The sequence below is a fragment of the Cyprinus carpio genome, chromosome A15 (assembly GCF_018340385.1).
Source record: "Cyprinus carpio isolate SPL01 chromosome A15, ASM1834038v1, whole genome shotgun sequence".
In the NCBI taxonomy this organism is placed as follows: domain Eukaryota; kingdom Metazoa; phylum Chordata; class Actinopteri; order Cypriniformes; family Cyprinidae; genus Cyprinus; species Cyprinus carpio.
Genome location: NC_056586.1, coordinates 18812698 through 18826914, shown reverse-complemented (window position 1 = coordinate 18826914; position 14217 = coordinate 18812698). Strand labels below are relative to the sequence as shown.

General features: G+C 38.5%; 2 protein-coding genes and 1 pseudogene across 2 annotated transcripts; 2 read left to right on the top strand and 1 right to left on the bottom strand.

The window, feature by feature from the left end:
* Window positions 1-1666: 1666 nt before the first annotated feature.
* LOC109084115 (olfactory receptor 52B4-like) lies at window positions 1667-3215 on the bottom strand. Its single transcript, XM_042771861.1, has 2 exons — window positions 3105-3215; window positions 1667-3020 (listed from the first exon to the last, which is right to left on the bottom strand). Exon 2 carries the CDS (start codon window positions 3009-3011, stop codon window positions 2067-2069), a length of 945 nt encoding a protein of 314 aa, XP_042627795.1. The 5' UTR covers window positions 3012-3020; window positions 3105-3215; the 3' UTR covers window positions 1667-2066.
* Window positions 3216-4727: 1512 nt separating this feature from the next.
* LOC122147791 lies at window positions 4728-5609 on the top strand (annotated as a pseudogene).
* A 1831-nt stretch (window positions 5610-7440) lies between these two features.
* On the top strand, window positions 7441-8382 carry LOC109084116 (olfactory receptor 52J3-like). Its single transcript, XM_019098816.1, has one exon. The coding sequence runs from the start codon at window positions 7441-7443 to the stop codon at window positions 8380-8382; it is 942 nt and encodes a 313-aa protein (XP_018954361.1).
* Window positions 8383-14217: the final 5835 nt, after the last annotated feature.

The following is a 14217-nucleotide window of genomic DNA, read 5'->3' as shown; positions in this document are numbered from 1 at the left end:
TACACATACATCCACAATTCTGTTTATGATAAAAACAGATGAACTGAAAGTCAAATTCAAAACCCTCATGTAATAAATGTGCTTCATGCATATCACTTAAAAACATGTATAGGACTTTTATTTTTTCACTGCATTTAATGAGTTCAACACATTCACCCTGAATGATTACAGTATGATTAAAACAAAACCATTACAGACAAGTTTTACAATGACAAGCACAGACCTTGTTTTAAAGTTAAAAAATAATGTAGTTTTAATATACTTTTCAGATTGCACTTAACCTGCTACACTCTCAGGGAAAAAAAAGTACAAATCTGCCATTGGGGTGGTACCCTTTCAAAATGTACTAATATGTACACTTCTATGTTGTATTTTATATGTGTTTATATGTATTAGTACTTTAAAGTACTAATATGTATATTTAAGGTACTAATATGTATCATTTAGGGTTAAATAAGGTACAGATTAATATGTATCATTTAGGGTTTTTTTATGTATCATGTAGGGTTAAATAAGGTACAGATATGTACAAGAGCTTTGTTTCTTTTTTTCTGAGTGTGGACCACTTTAACTGTGTACATAACATAACTGGCTAAAGTGTCCTCTGATAGTGAAAATATATTTCACATATTGTATTGTACTTTATTCCCTTATTATTCACAGAAAATACAAATAAATTAAGGCCAGGAAACATAAAATGTGGCATGGTGGCTGAGTTAACAGCACTGTTGCATCACACCAAGAATGTCCCTGATAAAATGATAAAATCTTACGCCATCAATTAATCAATCAATCAATCAGTCAGTCAGTCTTTAGTTCTATACGTATATATAATAAATAGGTTCATCACAAAACCCATAAATAAATAGTAATAATAATTTCCTTACTTTCTTCACATCTTACATAAAGATGTGATTTCAGGAACACTTTTCAGAAGATTATAGCAGTAAACAATTCTGTCTTGTAAAATAATTTTTATAGGTTTTAAGAAAAATAATAATGATAAACAATGCCTGTGAGTATTTTATTGAGGAGAACACTACCCATAATATCATACATGCTGTTACATTACGTTTAAATCTAGGGATAAAAAAAAAAAAAAAAAACGTTTTTTATTAATAAATATTTTTTGGCATACATGTGTATTCTGAGATGTATACAAGCTTGTGTTCATTATTCATCTTTAAAAAAATGCAATATTCTTTTTATATTGCCACTGGTAACATTGCAAAAATTGGTTTAGGTTTCCATCTTGTGGTTATGATTTAGAATAGCATACAGGCCTTCCTTTAATTTGAAGAAAATTAACTCCAGCAGAAAAAAATATGTCAGGATATGTGACAATCTGTTAAATTAGTAGTCTGTGGTTCTAAAGTTAAGAAATCATATTAACAAAATAAATGTTTATGGTTTTCCCACAGTTGTAGTGTTTCTTTCATTGCAGGGGAGAGATCATATTAAAATGCTTGTCAAAAATTCTTCTAACATGAACAGGTCTTTAATTAAACCAAATCAGGTTTTTAATAAATGAATCATAGGTCAGCAAGATAAAAATAAAAACAGTTCAAATTAAAATTCACTGACACTGAGAAAAGACAGTAGTCAACAAGAGAATAAAAAATATAAAGTAGGCCTATAATAATACACTGTAAGAAAAAGAACTAGCAGCTCATTACCGGGACATTATGCATTCATTTTAAAGACATTTTCTTTAACTCTACAACACAACACATTCAAAATACAGGTTAAAAAAGAAAAGTACATACAGAAAAATCCCTCAAATTAATACAGTACAATCATTTTTATGTGTAGATACAACAACCCATAATAGATATAATAGACTCTGGACTGGCTTATGTAAATGAATAGAGAAATAAGCATACTGCTGTTACTACTGAAATGGCTTATAAATTAAATGTGTGTGTCTGTGTGTGTGTGTGTTAGAGAGAGAAAGATTTGACAGAAAGATAGATTAATATGTCACACATTGATGCATATATCTGATAAACTTTGCAAAGCAAATTTTGTAGAAACGATATTTAGAATGACACCTCAGTGTTATTTGTTCATGATGTGAAAACTTTTCGCTGGAAAAATTTAATCCCTTTGACTCTGATTTCTTTAGTTCTTAATCCATATATAATAGGATTCATCGTTGGTGGTAATATCATAGCACCAACTGCAATGAATTTTCTTAAGTGAGGAGAAATATCTTTTATCCTGTATGATATAATGGTGAAAAGACCCAAACACTCAAACAAGACAAAGATAATTAAATGTGTGCCACACGTCTGCAGAGCTTTACTCCTCGTGTCAGAGCTTTTGTTGTGGAAACAGGCTATGAGGATCCGTAGGTATGTGTACAAAATCAGACCTACTGTTAAGACCTGACAGAGAGCTGTTATCAGAAGTCCGTAAATGTTATTAATGGTCATGTCTGCGCAGACAAGTTGAAGCAAGGAAGGGTTGTCACAGTACGGATGGGTAAGGTAAGACCTACAGCGAGGCAAACGCAGGAGGAGGATGAAAAGGATGGCCATCAGTGTCAAATTAGAGAGCCAAACCAGCGAGATGATCTTTGTGAGGTGCAGTTTGCTCATAATGGTAGTGTATCTCATTGGCTGGCAGATGGCGACATATCTGTCATATGCCATGGCAGTCAAGATGAAGACCGTTGCTACAGCATATACATGTATGAAGAACGCTTGAGTGATACAGATGGAGAACGGAATGGTCTTGGTGTCAAACAGGAGCTCCCGCATGATGTGAGGGAACAGGCATGTAGAACCTATTAGGTCATTAATGGGCAAATTTAACAGGAGAATATACATTGGTTCATGAAGACCCTTATTGGTTATGACAGTGAACAGGAGAAAGGAGTTGCAGAACAATATGATTATGTAATTTAGGGCAGCAAAGACAAACGCAACAAAAGCCTTTTCAGGTGACAGATCGAAGCCCTGAAGAGACAGATCGGATGAAACATTGTCGATATTGCCAGCTGAAGACATGATATTGTCCTAAACAAAGTAGAAAAGAGCAAATATAACATACAGCTCGATTAAGTATACTCGGTGTTATTGTGAAACATTTAAAATACTTACAACAATCCTTTGCTGCTCTGCATAAGGTACGGTGACAGTTATTTGCTTTCGGCAACATGACGGTTATTTAATGTCTGATTGATTGATCGAGCAGTCATGCAGCAACCTGTCCTAACTTGTGCGCACACTTACATCTTGGGTCTTTTATGCTGTCTTTGAGTTATTAGTCTGTGTGGATTATAAATCTCAAGAGGGGAAAATCCACTATGATGATGTAATTGTCAAGATCAACAAATCATTTTTGTAATCAGTTCAGTCAATGGAAGAGCAACATTTCTGGTGAAATACAACATGAAAGGTATCATATCCATTTCTACTAGATAGCAAGAATAGCTGGAGATATTTGATGTTGCTTTTACAGGTGCATTTAGTAGTTTGGTGCTAATTTAAATTAAGAAATGAACTGCCTGTACTCCAAATAGTTTTCTATTAAAAAACTATTTTAATGGACCCTTTTCACATTTTTGGGGTTCTCATAAACGGAAGACGTCATAGTTTGGTAAACTTCTATAGGTGAATGGAAACTACAACAAATAAATTTTTTTGCATTGCCATTTGCACACCAAAAGAAAAAATGCACAAAAGCATTTTATTGAGTTTGCAAAAGAAGAAAAAATATTGAGAATAAGATATTATGTTGGACAGAAGAGACAAAGATGTAAAATGTGCCATCACTCACTCAGCCATTGTATTAAAATCACTTAAACAGCAGAGTTTACTACCATAGTTCCCTTTCAATATCAGTCCCTCAACATTGCGTCATTATGACGCTATGGGGAAACAGCTTTCGCTCCTAAAATATTGAAGCCTGATTGGCATAATGACATTGTATTGCAACATCCAGAGAGACAGGAGCATGGCACTTGGTGCCATTTTCTCTAAACCTTTCTCTTTCACCTTGCAGGATACTCAAGCCTCAAGTCATCGCAGATATGTGGATTATTCTTTGCCAAGATTATTCTTGTGCATTCCAGTGAAACTGAAGATGGCTGATTTCTTTCAGCGTTGGAAGGACTTGGCTATCCTCACTATGAACTGATGAACTTCAGGACCCTTTGCCTCCGTTTTCACCAGGGACATTCGCTGCCCCATCCAATGGAGCCCGAGGCCTACAGGGTATCATTGGTGTGTCAAAAATGAAGAGGATGACTGTATTCCTGCCTGGATGACACCCCCTTAGAAGCAGTGCTGCATGAGTCTGTCTACCCTCATTTAGCAGTGACCTTAAGGACTCCATTACGTCCTCCATACTCAAATATTACAGATGCTACATGACCTTGTCACCATCATTTTCACATCCCCTGGTCCATCCCACTGCAAACTGATGGTCGGCCAGTTGGCAGGAACGATCTGGGTATCAATTTTTATGTAGCGTAAGAAGGCTAAATCCTACAATCTTCACTTGGGATTTGGTTTTAGGTTTGAAAGCACTCTCTTTCAAGACAGCGCTCTTGCTTGAACATGTCAGTTAAGCGAGAGAGTGAATACATGCTCTTTCAGTCAGTGAGTCCTGCATGGATTTTGGGTTTGAGAGTCACATGTACTTCAGCTAGGTCCACTACAGCGCTTCTCATTACAAGACAGTGACAGCATGCGAATCCATTTACTCTGAGCTCTGTAGTGATGGTGTTCATCTGGGTCCAGTGGTCATCTTGGTTGGGTGCTAGTGTGGGTAACACATGAGGCATGTGTAGCAGAGGAACTGCTGCATTGGTTGACTTTCGAATGCAGTAATTCCCCCGTGAGGGATGTTGTGACTAGAGCTATTAGTCCCGCTGTGTGGGCTTCATTCATTCCATTCCCCAAATGGATCTGTCCTCTCACTGGTCCTGACTTTGTACTCTTTGGAACTGACTGAGACGAGCATTTACCCTGCATTCATATTTTGATTAACATCATACTTGTTCATCTTACTGTGCAGTCTCACAATTGCTGCCACCATTTGCTTAAGCGGGAATCTTCACAAATTAATATACAGTACATACTGTTGCTTAGCCTGCCTATCAATGACACAAGGGGTGCTACAAGCATTTTTCATCAGCTGCTGTATAGTATATGATCTCAGGACACATCAATATCCTATCCTGCATGTTTATTGTACAGGTATATTGCATCTGCTCCTAGCTAAGATATGGTGCCATATGAATAACAATAACTTGAAAATCATAAGTGGGATGTGGCTTTTTAATTACAAGATTTCCCAGATGCACATGACAGATCTCATCTGCTATTATCCAGCTATAATGAAACTTGTCATGTCATGTGTCAAGACACAAGAGTGATCAGTATCTATGGATTGTATACCCTGATTTTGTACAACATGCTTTTGCTTTCGGATGTGGAATTTACATACATATATTAATCATGTGTATTACTAATAAGCAGTCTGATGAAAAGAATAAGGCACTTCAGACATGTGGTATTCATTTGGTCGTCTTCCTGTTCTTGGAGTTCAACACTCTTTTTCCACTAGTTGCACATTGATCTAAAAGTGTTCCAGCTTAAAGGTGTAGTTCACCCAAAAATGAAAATTAGCTCAAAAATTACTCACCCTCAAGTCATCCTAGGTGTATATGACTTACTTCTTTCAAACGAATCCAGTCAGAGTTATATTAAAAATTGTCTTTGATCTTTCAAGCTGTTTAATGGCACTCAACGGGTGTTGCAGTGCATTAGTCCAAAAGAAGTTAAGTAAAAAAGCGCCCATCTTTAATAAAAAGTGTCTCACACAGCTCTGGGAGGTGAACAAAGTCCTCCTGTAGCGAATTAATGCGTTTTTGTAAGAAAAATAACCATATTTAAAATGTAATAATCACTTTAATCTAGCTTGTGCTCACTGTTGTACACGGAAGCAGCTCCGGGCGGATGACATATGAGGTTGGCTTTGCGCATGCGCCACTCAGAAGTGATGAACGCGGAAGTGCAGGGGAGAGATCAAAATGAAACAACAGTCATGAATTAGAAGTACAAAATGAGGATTTGTAAAGAAGAATGTCAGAGGATTTCGCTATAAGCCAAGAGGAGACTGGTTTTCCTTTGCTAAAGGAAACTTTTTTTATATAAAAAAAATTTAAAAATTAAATTAAAAAATTAAAAAAATCCTATGAAGGGCCTTAATTTGAAAAGGAAGGTAATTTCCAAAGACTTCAATGAAAACAGAAAAATAATTTGTTCACAAATAACAATGTTTGAAATAAACATTGTCATACTAATTCTCATACTGATCTTCATTCACAAACAATTTCAAACAATTTGTGTATTTATGTGTGCAGAAAATGTTTGCAAATTGGATGTGAGGCCTGGCTAGTAATTTGCAAAAACACAGCCAAACAGTGTCAAACATGGGATTTCCTTACATCCTCTTGCGCATGCTCATTTTCTCCCAAGACCATGTACTCATCTGAGATCTAGATCAACAAGATCTTTGAGCAAAGTAAAGTGTGTCATTCTCATAACCAGTAAACACTGTAATTAAAGTAAATCTACTCTTTCATGGCATTGACTATTTATTATTAAAGGAATAGTTCACTCTGTCAAAATCTCCCATCACAATTTCAAGTCACAATCCTTGATCGCCAGTCCAGTCACCATAGAACTACATTTCCCATCATCCCTCCTTTCTGGTCTAAACTGGTATTTTCGGCAGGGATTGTGATAACATAAATAGTCTTTATACTCTCAAGGCAAAGCAACTCAAAAGTATAATTTCCCATGTGAAAAGAGTATGTCATTTGCTATATTCAAGATTTGAATGTAATGTGCACAGGATACATAACGCCACCCATTCCCATGGTTAAACCAAAGTAAAAAAAAAAAGAGTTTTCCACCCAGCATGGTCCATGAGTATAAATCAGATGATTACAGATGACCACAACACAGCACTTTTCAGCTGCAGTGAAGGATGATCACTTAAGGTGGCTAAATATTAAAATGTACAGCTTTTGTCTTAGCCATATGAGATTAGAATGTTGCAGTTATGAGACATTAAAATGGATGTAAATTTAAATATTATTCAAATGTAGCTACTTCAAAGTAATTTAGATCATTAACCTGCTAACATGCAATGTCTGTCTTGTATATTCTGTTATGCAATTGTTTTTTGTTTATTTGTATTTGAAGACTTAATGATTTAACATGCTTTTGATAGAATTATTGCTTTTTTCCCCCAGGTTGTAAGAACAATGATTCTGGATCTGTCAGAATAAAAGGATGATGTATGTCCATTTTGGAAAGCAACAAAACTCTGAAAGTTCTAATGAGATTTAAATAATGTAAACAATCATTTTTAGCTTTTCTATACTGGTTTTTATGTTTTAAGGTCATAAGTGCATTCAGCATGTATCCAAATAGATCTGTCCTCTCAGTGATGCTGACTTTGCACTCTTTGGAACTGCCTCAATCAAGCATTTACCCTGCATTCATATTTGGAATAGCCACATACTTGACTATCTTATTCTGCAATCTCACAATTGTAGTCACCATTTGTGAAAACAGGAATCTTCATAAACCAATGTACATACTGTTGCTTAACCTGCCCATCAATGATGCAATGGGTGCTACAAGCCTTTTTCCTCAGCTGCTGTATAGTATATGGTCTCAGGATAGATCAATATCCTATCCTGCATGTTTGTTTCAAGGCTTTATTGTACATCTGTATGGTGGTGCATCTCATATCATTCTTACCGCTATGGCCTTTGATAGGTATATCGCTATCTGCTTCCCGCTGAGATATGGAGCCATAATGACTACTAGTAACTTAGTAAGAATCATAACTGTGATGTGGCTCATTCATTTTATTATTATATTTGTACTTTTCTGTCTTCTAATGCCATACAAGGTTTGCCAGGCATACATGGCAGAGCTTATCTGCTATAACCCATCTTTAATGAAAATCATGTGTGAAGACACAACAGTAAATAATATCTATGGATTGTTTATTTTATCTTTATACCACTGTATTTCACTTTCTGCTGTAGCATTCACATACATTCATATATTAATCACTTGTGTTACCAATAAGCATTCAGATGCAAAGATTAAGGCACTTCAGACATGTGGCACTCATTTAGTGGTCTTTCTGTTCTTGGAGTTCAACACTTTTTTCCCTCTTATTGCACATCGGTCTGAAAATGTTCCAGCTCACCTACGCAGGGTGTTTTCTACATCTATTCTTGTATTTCCTCCCATTGTGAATCCACTTATTTATGGGTTCAAAACGAAGGAAATTAGACAAAAAATTGTCAGCTATTTTAAAAGAAAGAAAAACAGTGTGCAATAAACCGTAAAATGAAGCTTATGTAAGAAATTACTTAAAATTACTCTATAATTGCTCTATAATTATGTGTATCTCACATTTGATGAAATATATATATTACATTTGTATCTGACTTTTTTCATCTTTCACAAGTGCTTCAGATACAAGTTGTTGTTGACGGTTTCCATATTATTCACTTTATTTTTCTCTAATAACCTACAAGGAAGAAAAAAGTGCTTCTTTGACGTTTTTTAATCTTTGAAATGTACTTAAAGGAGACATATTATGCCCCTTTTTACAATATGTAATATAAGTCTCTGGTGTCCCCAGAATGTGTCTGTAAAGTTTCAGCTCAAAATACTCCACGGATCATTTATTATATCATTTTGAAAATGCCTATTTTGAGTGGAAGCAGAAACATGCTGTTTTTCGGGCCTGTGTCTTTAATTGCAAATGATCTGCTGCTCCCTGCCCCTTTTTCCAGAATAGAGCTGCCTCATTACAGCTCTGACCTGCTAAAAACATCTGTTTTGGTTCTGATTATCATGTTTATCGTGCTGAAATCATGCATTTAAACTTCTGATATATTGTTATCTGAGAGCACACAGACAGAAAACGGCTGTCACAGCATGTGAGTACTAAACTAAGTTCTCTTTCACACAGAAGTTTAAGTTAAAAACACACGAGTAACAAAAGTTGGTTATGTCTGTGAAGGTAAACTGCTGGGGAATAAATCGCATGTTTATTTTAGATCTGTTTGGCAGCAGCAATATACAGTAAATAAATCAATAAATCCACTGCTCTATTGTCCCCTCTGAGGCTGGGACTCTAAATAGTGTTCTGTTCTTGTCTGTGCAGCCAAAGGCAGAACAGTAGTATGTTTTGCTCAAACTTTCACAATGGCATTAGAGCTAGTACACCATTGTTGCTTGCAAAATCAAAATGACGGTACCGTAGGTATAAATTAACAGATAAATGGGTGGTAATATTATAATGAGATCCCTTTGCCACGTCACCAAGGGAGCGAAATCTGACACGCTCGTTTTCTCAGAAGCTTGCAGAAAAAGGCTTACCAAAAATAATTTGTTAATAAATGTATTAATGAGTAATGAAGGTTCGGTGCAACTGAACTATCAATGAATTATAAATTATTTTAATGTGCCATGCAACCAACCCTAAAACCATTGTGGCAACCATCCTCACTCACATCCATTAAGCGAATAATATTATCCAGACGGCATAATTTATCACAGGCCAAATGATATATAAAAATATAATTACTTGACAAAATCAAAGTATAGACTATTTTTTGCCAATATCTATGATCAGAATTAGTGTGTTCTGCATTTGTAATCAATCAACAGCAAAGGGGAGCCCTGATATTAAATCCAGATAGTGTAGTTATGACATCCACCAGCAGGGCTCTCATTTGATGATATGAATGCAATGTGCACATGCTACATAATAGCACCCATTCCCATGACTAACCCAATGCAAACGGGAGTTTTTCCACTCAAATCTATTAGTATAAATCATTAGCCTACAGGCGACATTTAGAGGTGCAGAAAGATGATCACTTAAGGCGACTAAATATTACTTGTGCTGCTTTTAAGGCAGTTTGTCTGAGCAGTCTTGTGAATATGTAACTTGATTTGCATACTATTATGAGATGACAGTTTGTGCAGATAGGCCATTATTATAAATTTTCTATTTCTATTAGTCGCTTTAATTGATTCTCAAGATGGCGGCGCATCCACACGCAGCGGCTTCTTTCGCTCCCGTCAGAACAGTGTTTTCTTGTTTTTTGTTTTGTGAGTCGCAGTGTTTTTGTACATCTTCATCACGTCTACCTGTCTTTAAGCTTGCATACAGTCGTGAGTTTCTGCTCGATGTCGGCAGAACCAATTTTTTGTTGTTTAAATTCCGCGCACGCCGAAGAGCTGCAGGATCTCGGTCTGCTCCGGAGGCCTTCACCATCACCGACCCCCACTGCTGCGTCTCGTCCACAGCGGAGGTGCCACAAGCGGCATGAGAGGAAGCAGAAGAGGGGTAAGCGTGGAGGTATCCAGGCAAGGCTAACGGCTAACCCAAACAAGCCAGCTATCCCCACCATCGTACTGGCTAACATACGCTCTTTTGACAATAAACTGGACTACATCCGATTACTACGCTCAACTCAGAGAACTGTAAGAGACTGTTGTGTTTTTGTGTTTATGGAAACATAGCTCAGCCACAGCGTTCCAGACTGTACAGTTCAGCTCAACCAGCTGACATGCTATCGAGCGAACAGAGTCCTCATCGCAGAAGGTAAAGCATGCGGTGGCGGGCTTTGTGTTTACATCAATGATGTGTGGTGCCGCAATGCTGTTGTGGTCTGCAAACACTGCTCACCCTAGGTGGAGTTTATGATTATTAAGTGCCGGCCGTTCTATCTACCGAGGGAATATACAGCCATACTGCTCATTTCTGTTTACATTCATCAGTGAGCAGCAGACAGCCCACCCTGATGCTTTTCTCATCTTGGCTAAGAAATTTCAACCACGCAGACTTAAAGAGTGTGTTCCCAAAAATACACCAACACATTAACTTTCCAACACGAGGTAAAAACAGTTTGGATTTTGTTTACAACATCCAGAAAGGAGCTTACAAAGCCCTCCCCCTCCCCCACCTTGGTGCCTCAGACCACATCACTGTCATGCTAATGCCTGCATACAGACCACTCGTTAAAGTCGCCAAACCAGTTCACAAACAGATGCAAGTGTGGCCTGAAGGGTCATCAGAGGCTCTTTAAGACTGTTTTGACACCACTGACTGGAATATGTTTAAGCAAGTTGCCACATACAACACAGACCTCCAAGAGTACTCAGAGACTGTCACTACCTACATCACCAAGTGTATTGATGATGTAACAGTTGTAAAGATCACAAAGGTCCAGGCCAACCAGAAGCCGTGGATGACAGGGGAGGTCTACAGACTCCTAAAGAGGCAGAACACTGCCTTTAGAGCTGGAGATGAGGGGGGCCTGAGGACAGCCAGAGCCAACCTATCCCGTGGCATCAGAGAGTACTCCAGCAGGATAGCCCATCGATTCAGCGACAGCAGAGACACTCGGAACCTGTGGCAGGGGATACAGACCATTACGGACTACAAGCCCCCACCACGGACCTGTGACAGCACCATCACCCTGTTGAATGAGCTGAACACCTGCTTTGCTCGCTTTGAGGCACAAAACAGCACCACTGCACAGAAGACTCCACCTCCTCCCAGCGACCAGATGATGATGCTGTCCCCCGACAGAGTGAGGAGATCCTTCAGCAGGATCAACTTACGCAAAGCTCTGGGTCCTGACAACATTCCTGTGTACTGAGAGACTGTGCAGTGGAACTCACTGATGTCTTCACAGACATTTTCAACATCTTGCTTAGTCAAGCTGTTGTTCCCACATGCTTCAAAGCTACCACCATCCTTCCAGTCCCGAAGAAGCCATCTCCATCCTGCTTCAATGACTACCGTCCAGTTGCACTTACCCCTATTCTCATGAAGTGCTTTGAACAGCCCCCCCCCCCGCTTCCTGGACCCCTTCCAGTTTGCATATCGGTCCAACCACTCGACCGATGATGCCATCGCCACTACCCTCCACTCAGCACTAACACACCTAGAGAAAAAAGTCTCATACGTCAGAATGCTGTTCATAGACTTCAATTCAGCATTCAACACAATCATCCCTCAACAGCTTATTAACAAACTGGTCCAGCTGGGGCTCAAAACTTCGCTGTGCAACTGGCTGTTAGACTTTCTGACTGGAAGACCTCAGGCAGTACGGGTCAGCAGCAACAGATCCAGCACCATCACACTTAACACTGGGGCCCCCCAAGGATGTGTACTAAGCCCCCTCCTCTTCACTCTGCTGACCCACGATTGCACACCTTCACACAACTCCAACCTCTTTATTAAGTGTGCAGATGACACAACTGTGGTGGGTCTCATTAGCTACAGAGATGAGACAAACTACAGGAGCGAGGTGAGCCGCCTGGCCGGGTGGTGCAGTGACAACTATCTCTCTCTGAACGTGGAGAAGACGAAGGAGATTGTTGTTGACTTCAGGAGAGTGCACTCAGCATGCTCCTCTGACCATCAATGTTGCGACTGTGGAGAGAGTGAGCAGCACCAAGTTCCTGGGTGTGCACATCACAGAGGACCTCTCCTGGACTGACAACACCGCAGCACCGGCCAAGAAAGCACAGCAGCGTCTCTACTTCCGTTGCAAACTGAGAAGAGCCAGAGCCCCGGCCCCCACCATGTGCACCTTCTACAGACGCACCATCGAGAGCATCCTGACTAGCTGCATCACTGTGTGGTATGGTGCCTGCCGGAAGACTCTTCCATGCATAGTGAGAGCAACTGTTCCACAGTGAAGATCCCTTAGCCCTTGCCATTCTCAAGAATGACACTAGCTCTTTATACTACACTGTTAAATTCCAATTCCAAAATCCAATTTTAAGATGCACATAATGGATCAAATTCTGATGATAATGATGAAGCTGAAGTTGAATTTACTTCAAGAAGATCTTGCTGAATGCTTTGATGTGTCCCAGAGTGTAGTAAGCCGAATTATCTCCTACGGGATTGATACAACGCACATGAGAGTCTACAGTCCAAGGCATTTTATATGAAATTTAGAATGGTGTAGTAATTTTGGATATATTGTGTAGTTGTTTGGAATTATTCAGTGTTACCATTAAATATACTGTCTTTACACAAATATTTTTTAAATGTCTTATATTACTTCTTTCTCCTTATATATGCACACACAAACACCCAATTAAAATGTCAAGGTGCAGTGCTAGGTAAATAATGGTCAATTTGTCTTTTTAATTCATAGAACAACTGGAAAACATTCTGAATAGGACTGTAAAATGATTAATTGCATCCAAAATAAAAAGTTATATATAAAAATATATAAAAAGTACACGCATATATTTTAGTTACAACTTTTATTTTAGATGCAATTCTGCATTGCCTAATTCTGCACTATATAGTAATCAGTTTACGGATAAGGACAAAAAAAAAATTACTACTTTAAAACAATAAGTGATTTCACAGATGAAAGAGAAAAAAGGAGACATTAATCATTTACCAGTTACCTAAATCCTCAATGCAATAACACAACTACAGGGATTCACGTCTGCTTTTAAAAACACAAATTCGCTTTCTGTTTTATGTACCAACACTCGGCTGACTTTTCTGCTGTGTAGGTAACGTTACTGATATGCCTCAGTGCTTTTTATATTCCACATCGAATACCCGTCTACTCCAAAATGAAATATTTAAAAAGTTATGGCAGGCCACTTCTTCATTTCATCCTCCCACTGAGTCATACACCGCAGTTGTGGTAAATATTTACCATCACGGCATTTAATAGTGTTCTGTGTGTGCCCCCACCATATCGCTCCTTACCTACCAGCTAGTGAAACGGAAGTTTAACACATTATAAGGAAGTATGTCATCTTACCTACTTCCGCGTTGCAAAATAAGGTGGATAGAGTAGTTGTGATGAAACGATGGGTTAGCTGGAACCACAAGCAGTTCTGTCTTAGTAAGGTTGAGCTGAAGGTGATGGTCCTTCATCCAGCTAGAAATGTCTCTCAGACAGGCTGCAATGCGATCAGCTACCGTCGGATCATCTGGTTGGAATGAGAAGTAGAGTTGAGTGTCATCAGCATAGCAGTGATAAGAAAAGCCATGCTTCTGAATGACAGTTCCTAATGACGTCATGTAGATGGAGAAGAGAAGTGGTCCAAGCACTGAGCCTTGAGGAACATCAGTAGCAAGAAGTTGTGACTTAGAAACCTCACCCCT

Excerpts from the sequence above, each read along its gene's own strand:
- LOC109084115 (XM_042771861.1), bottom strand. The coding sequence starts at position 3,011 with ATGTCTTCAGCTGGCAATATCGACAATGTTTCATCCGATCTGTCTCTT.
- LOC109084116 (XM_019098816.1), top strand. The coding sequence starts at position 7,441 with ATGTATCCAAATAGATCTGTCCTCTCAGTGATGCTGACTTTGCACTCT.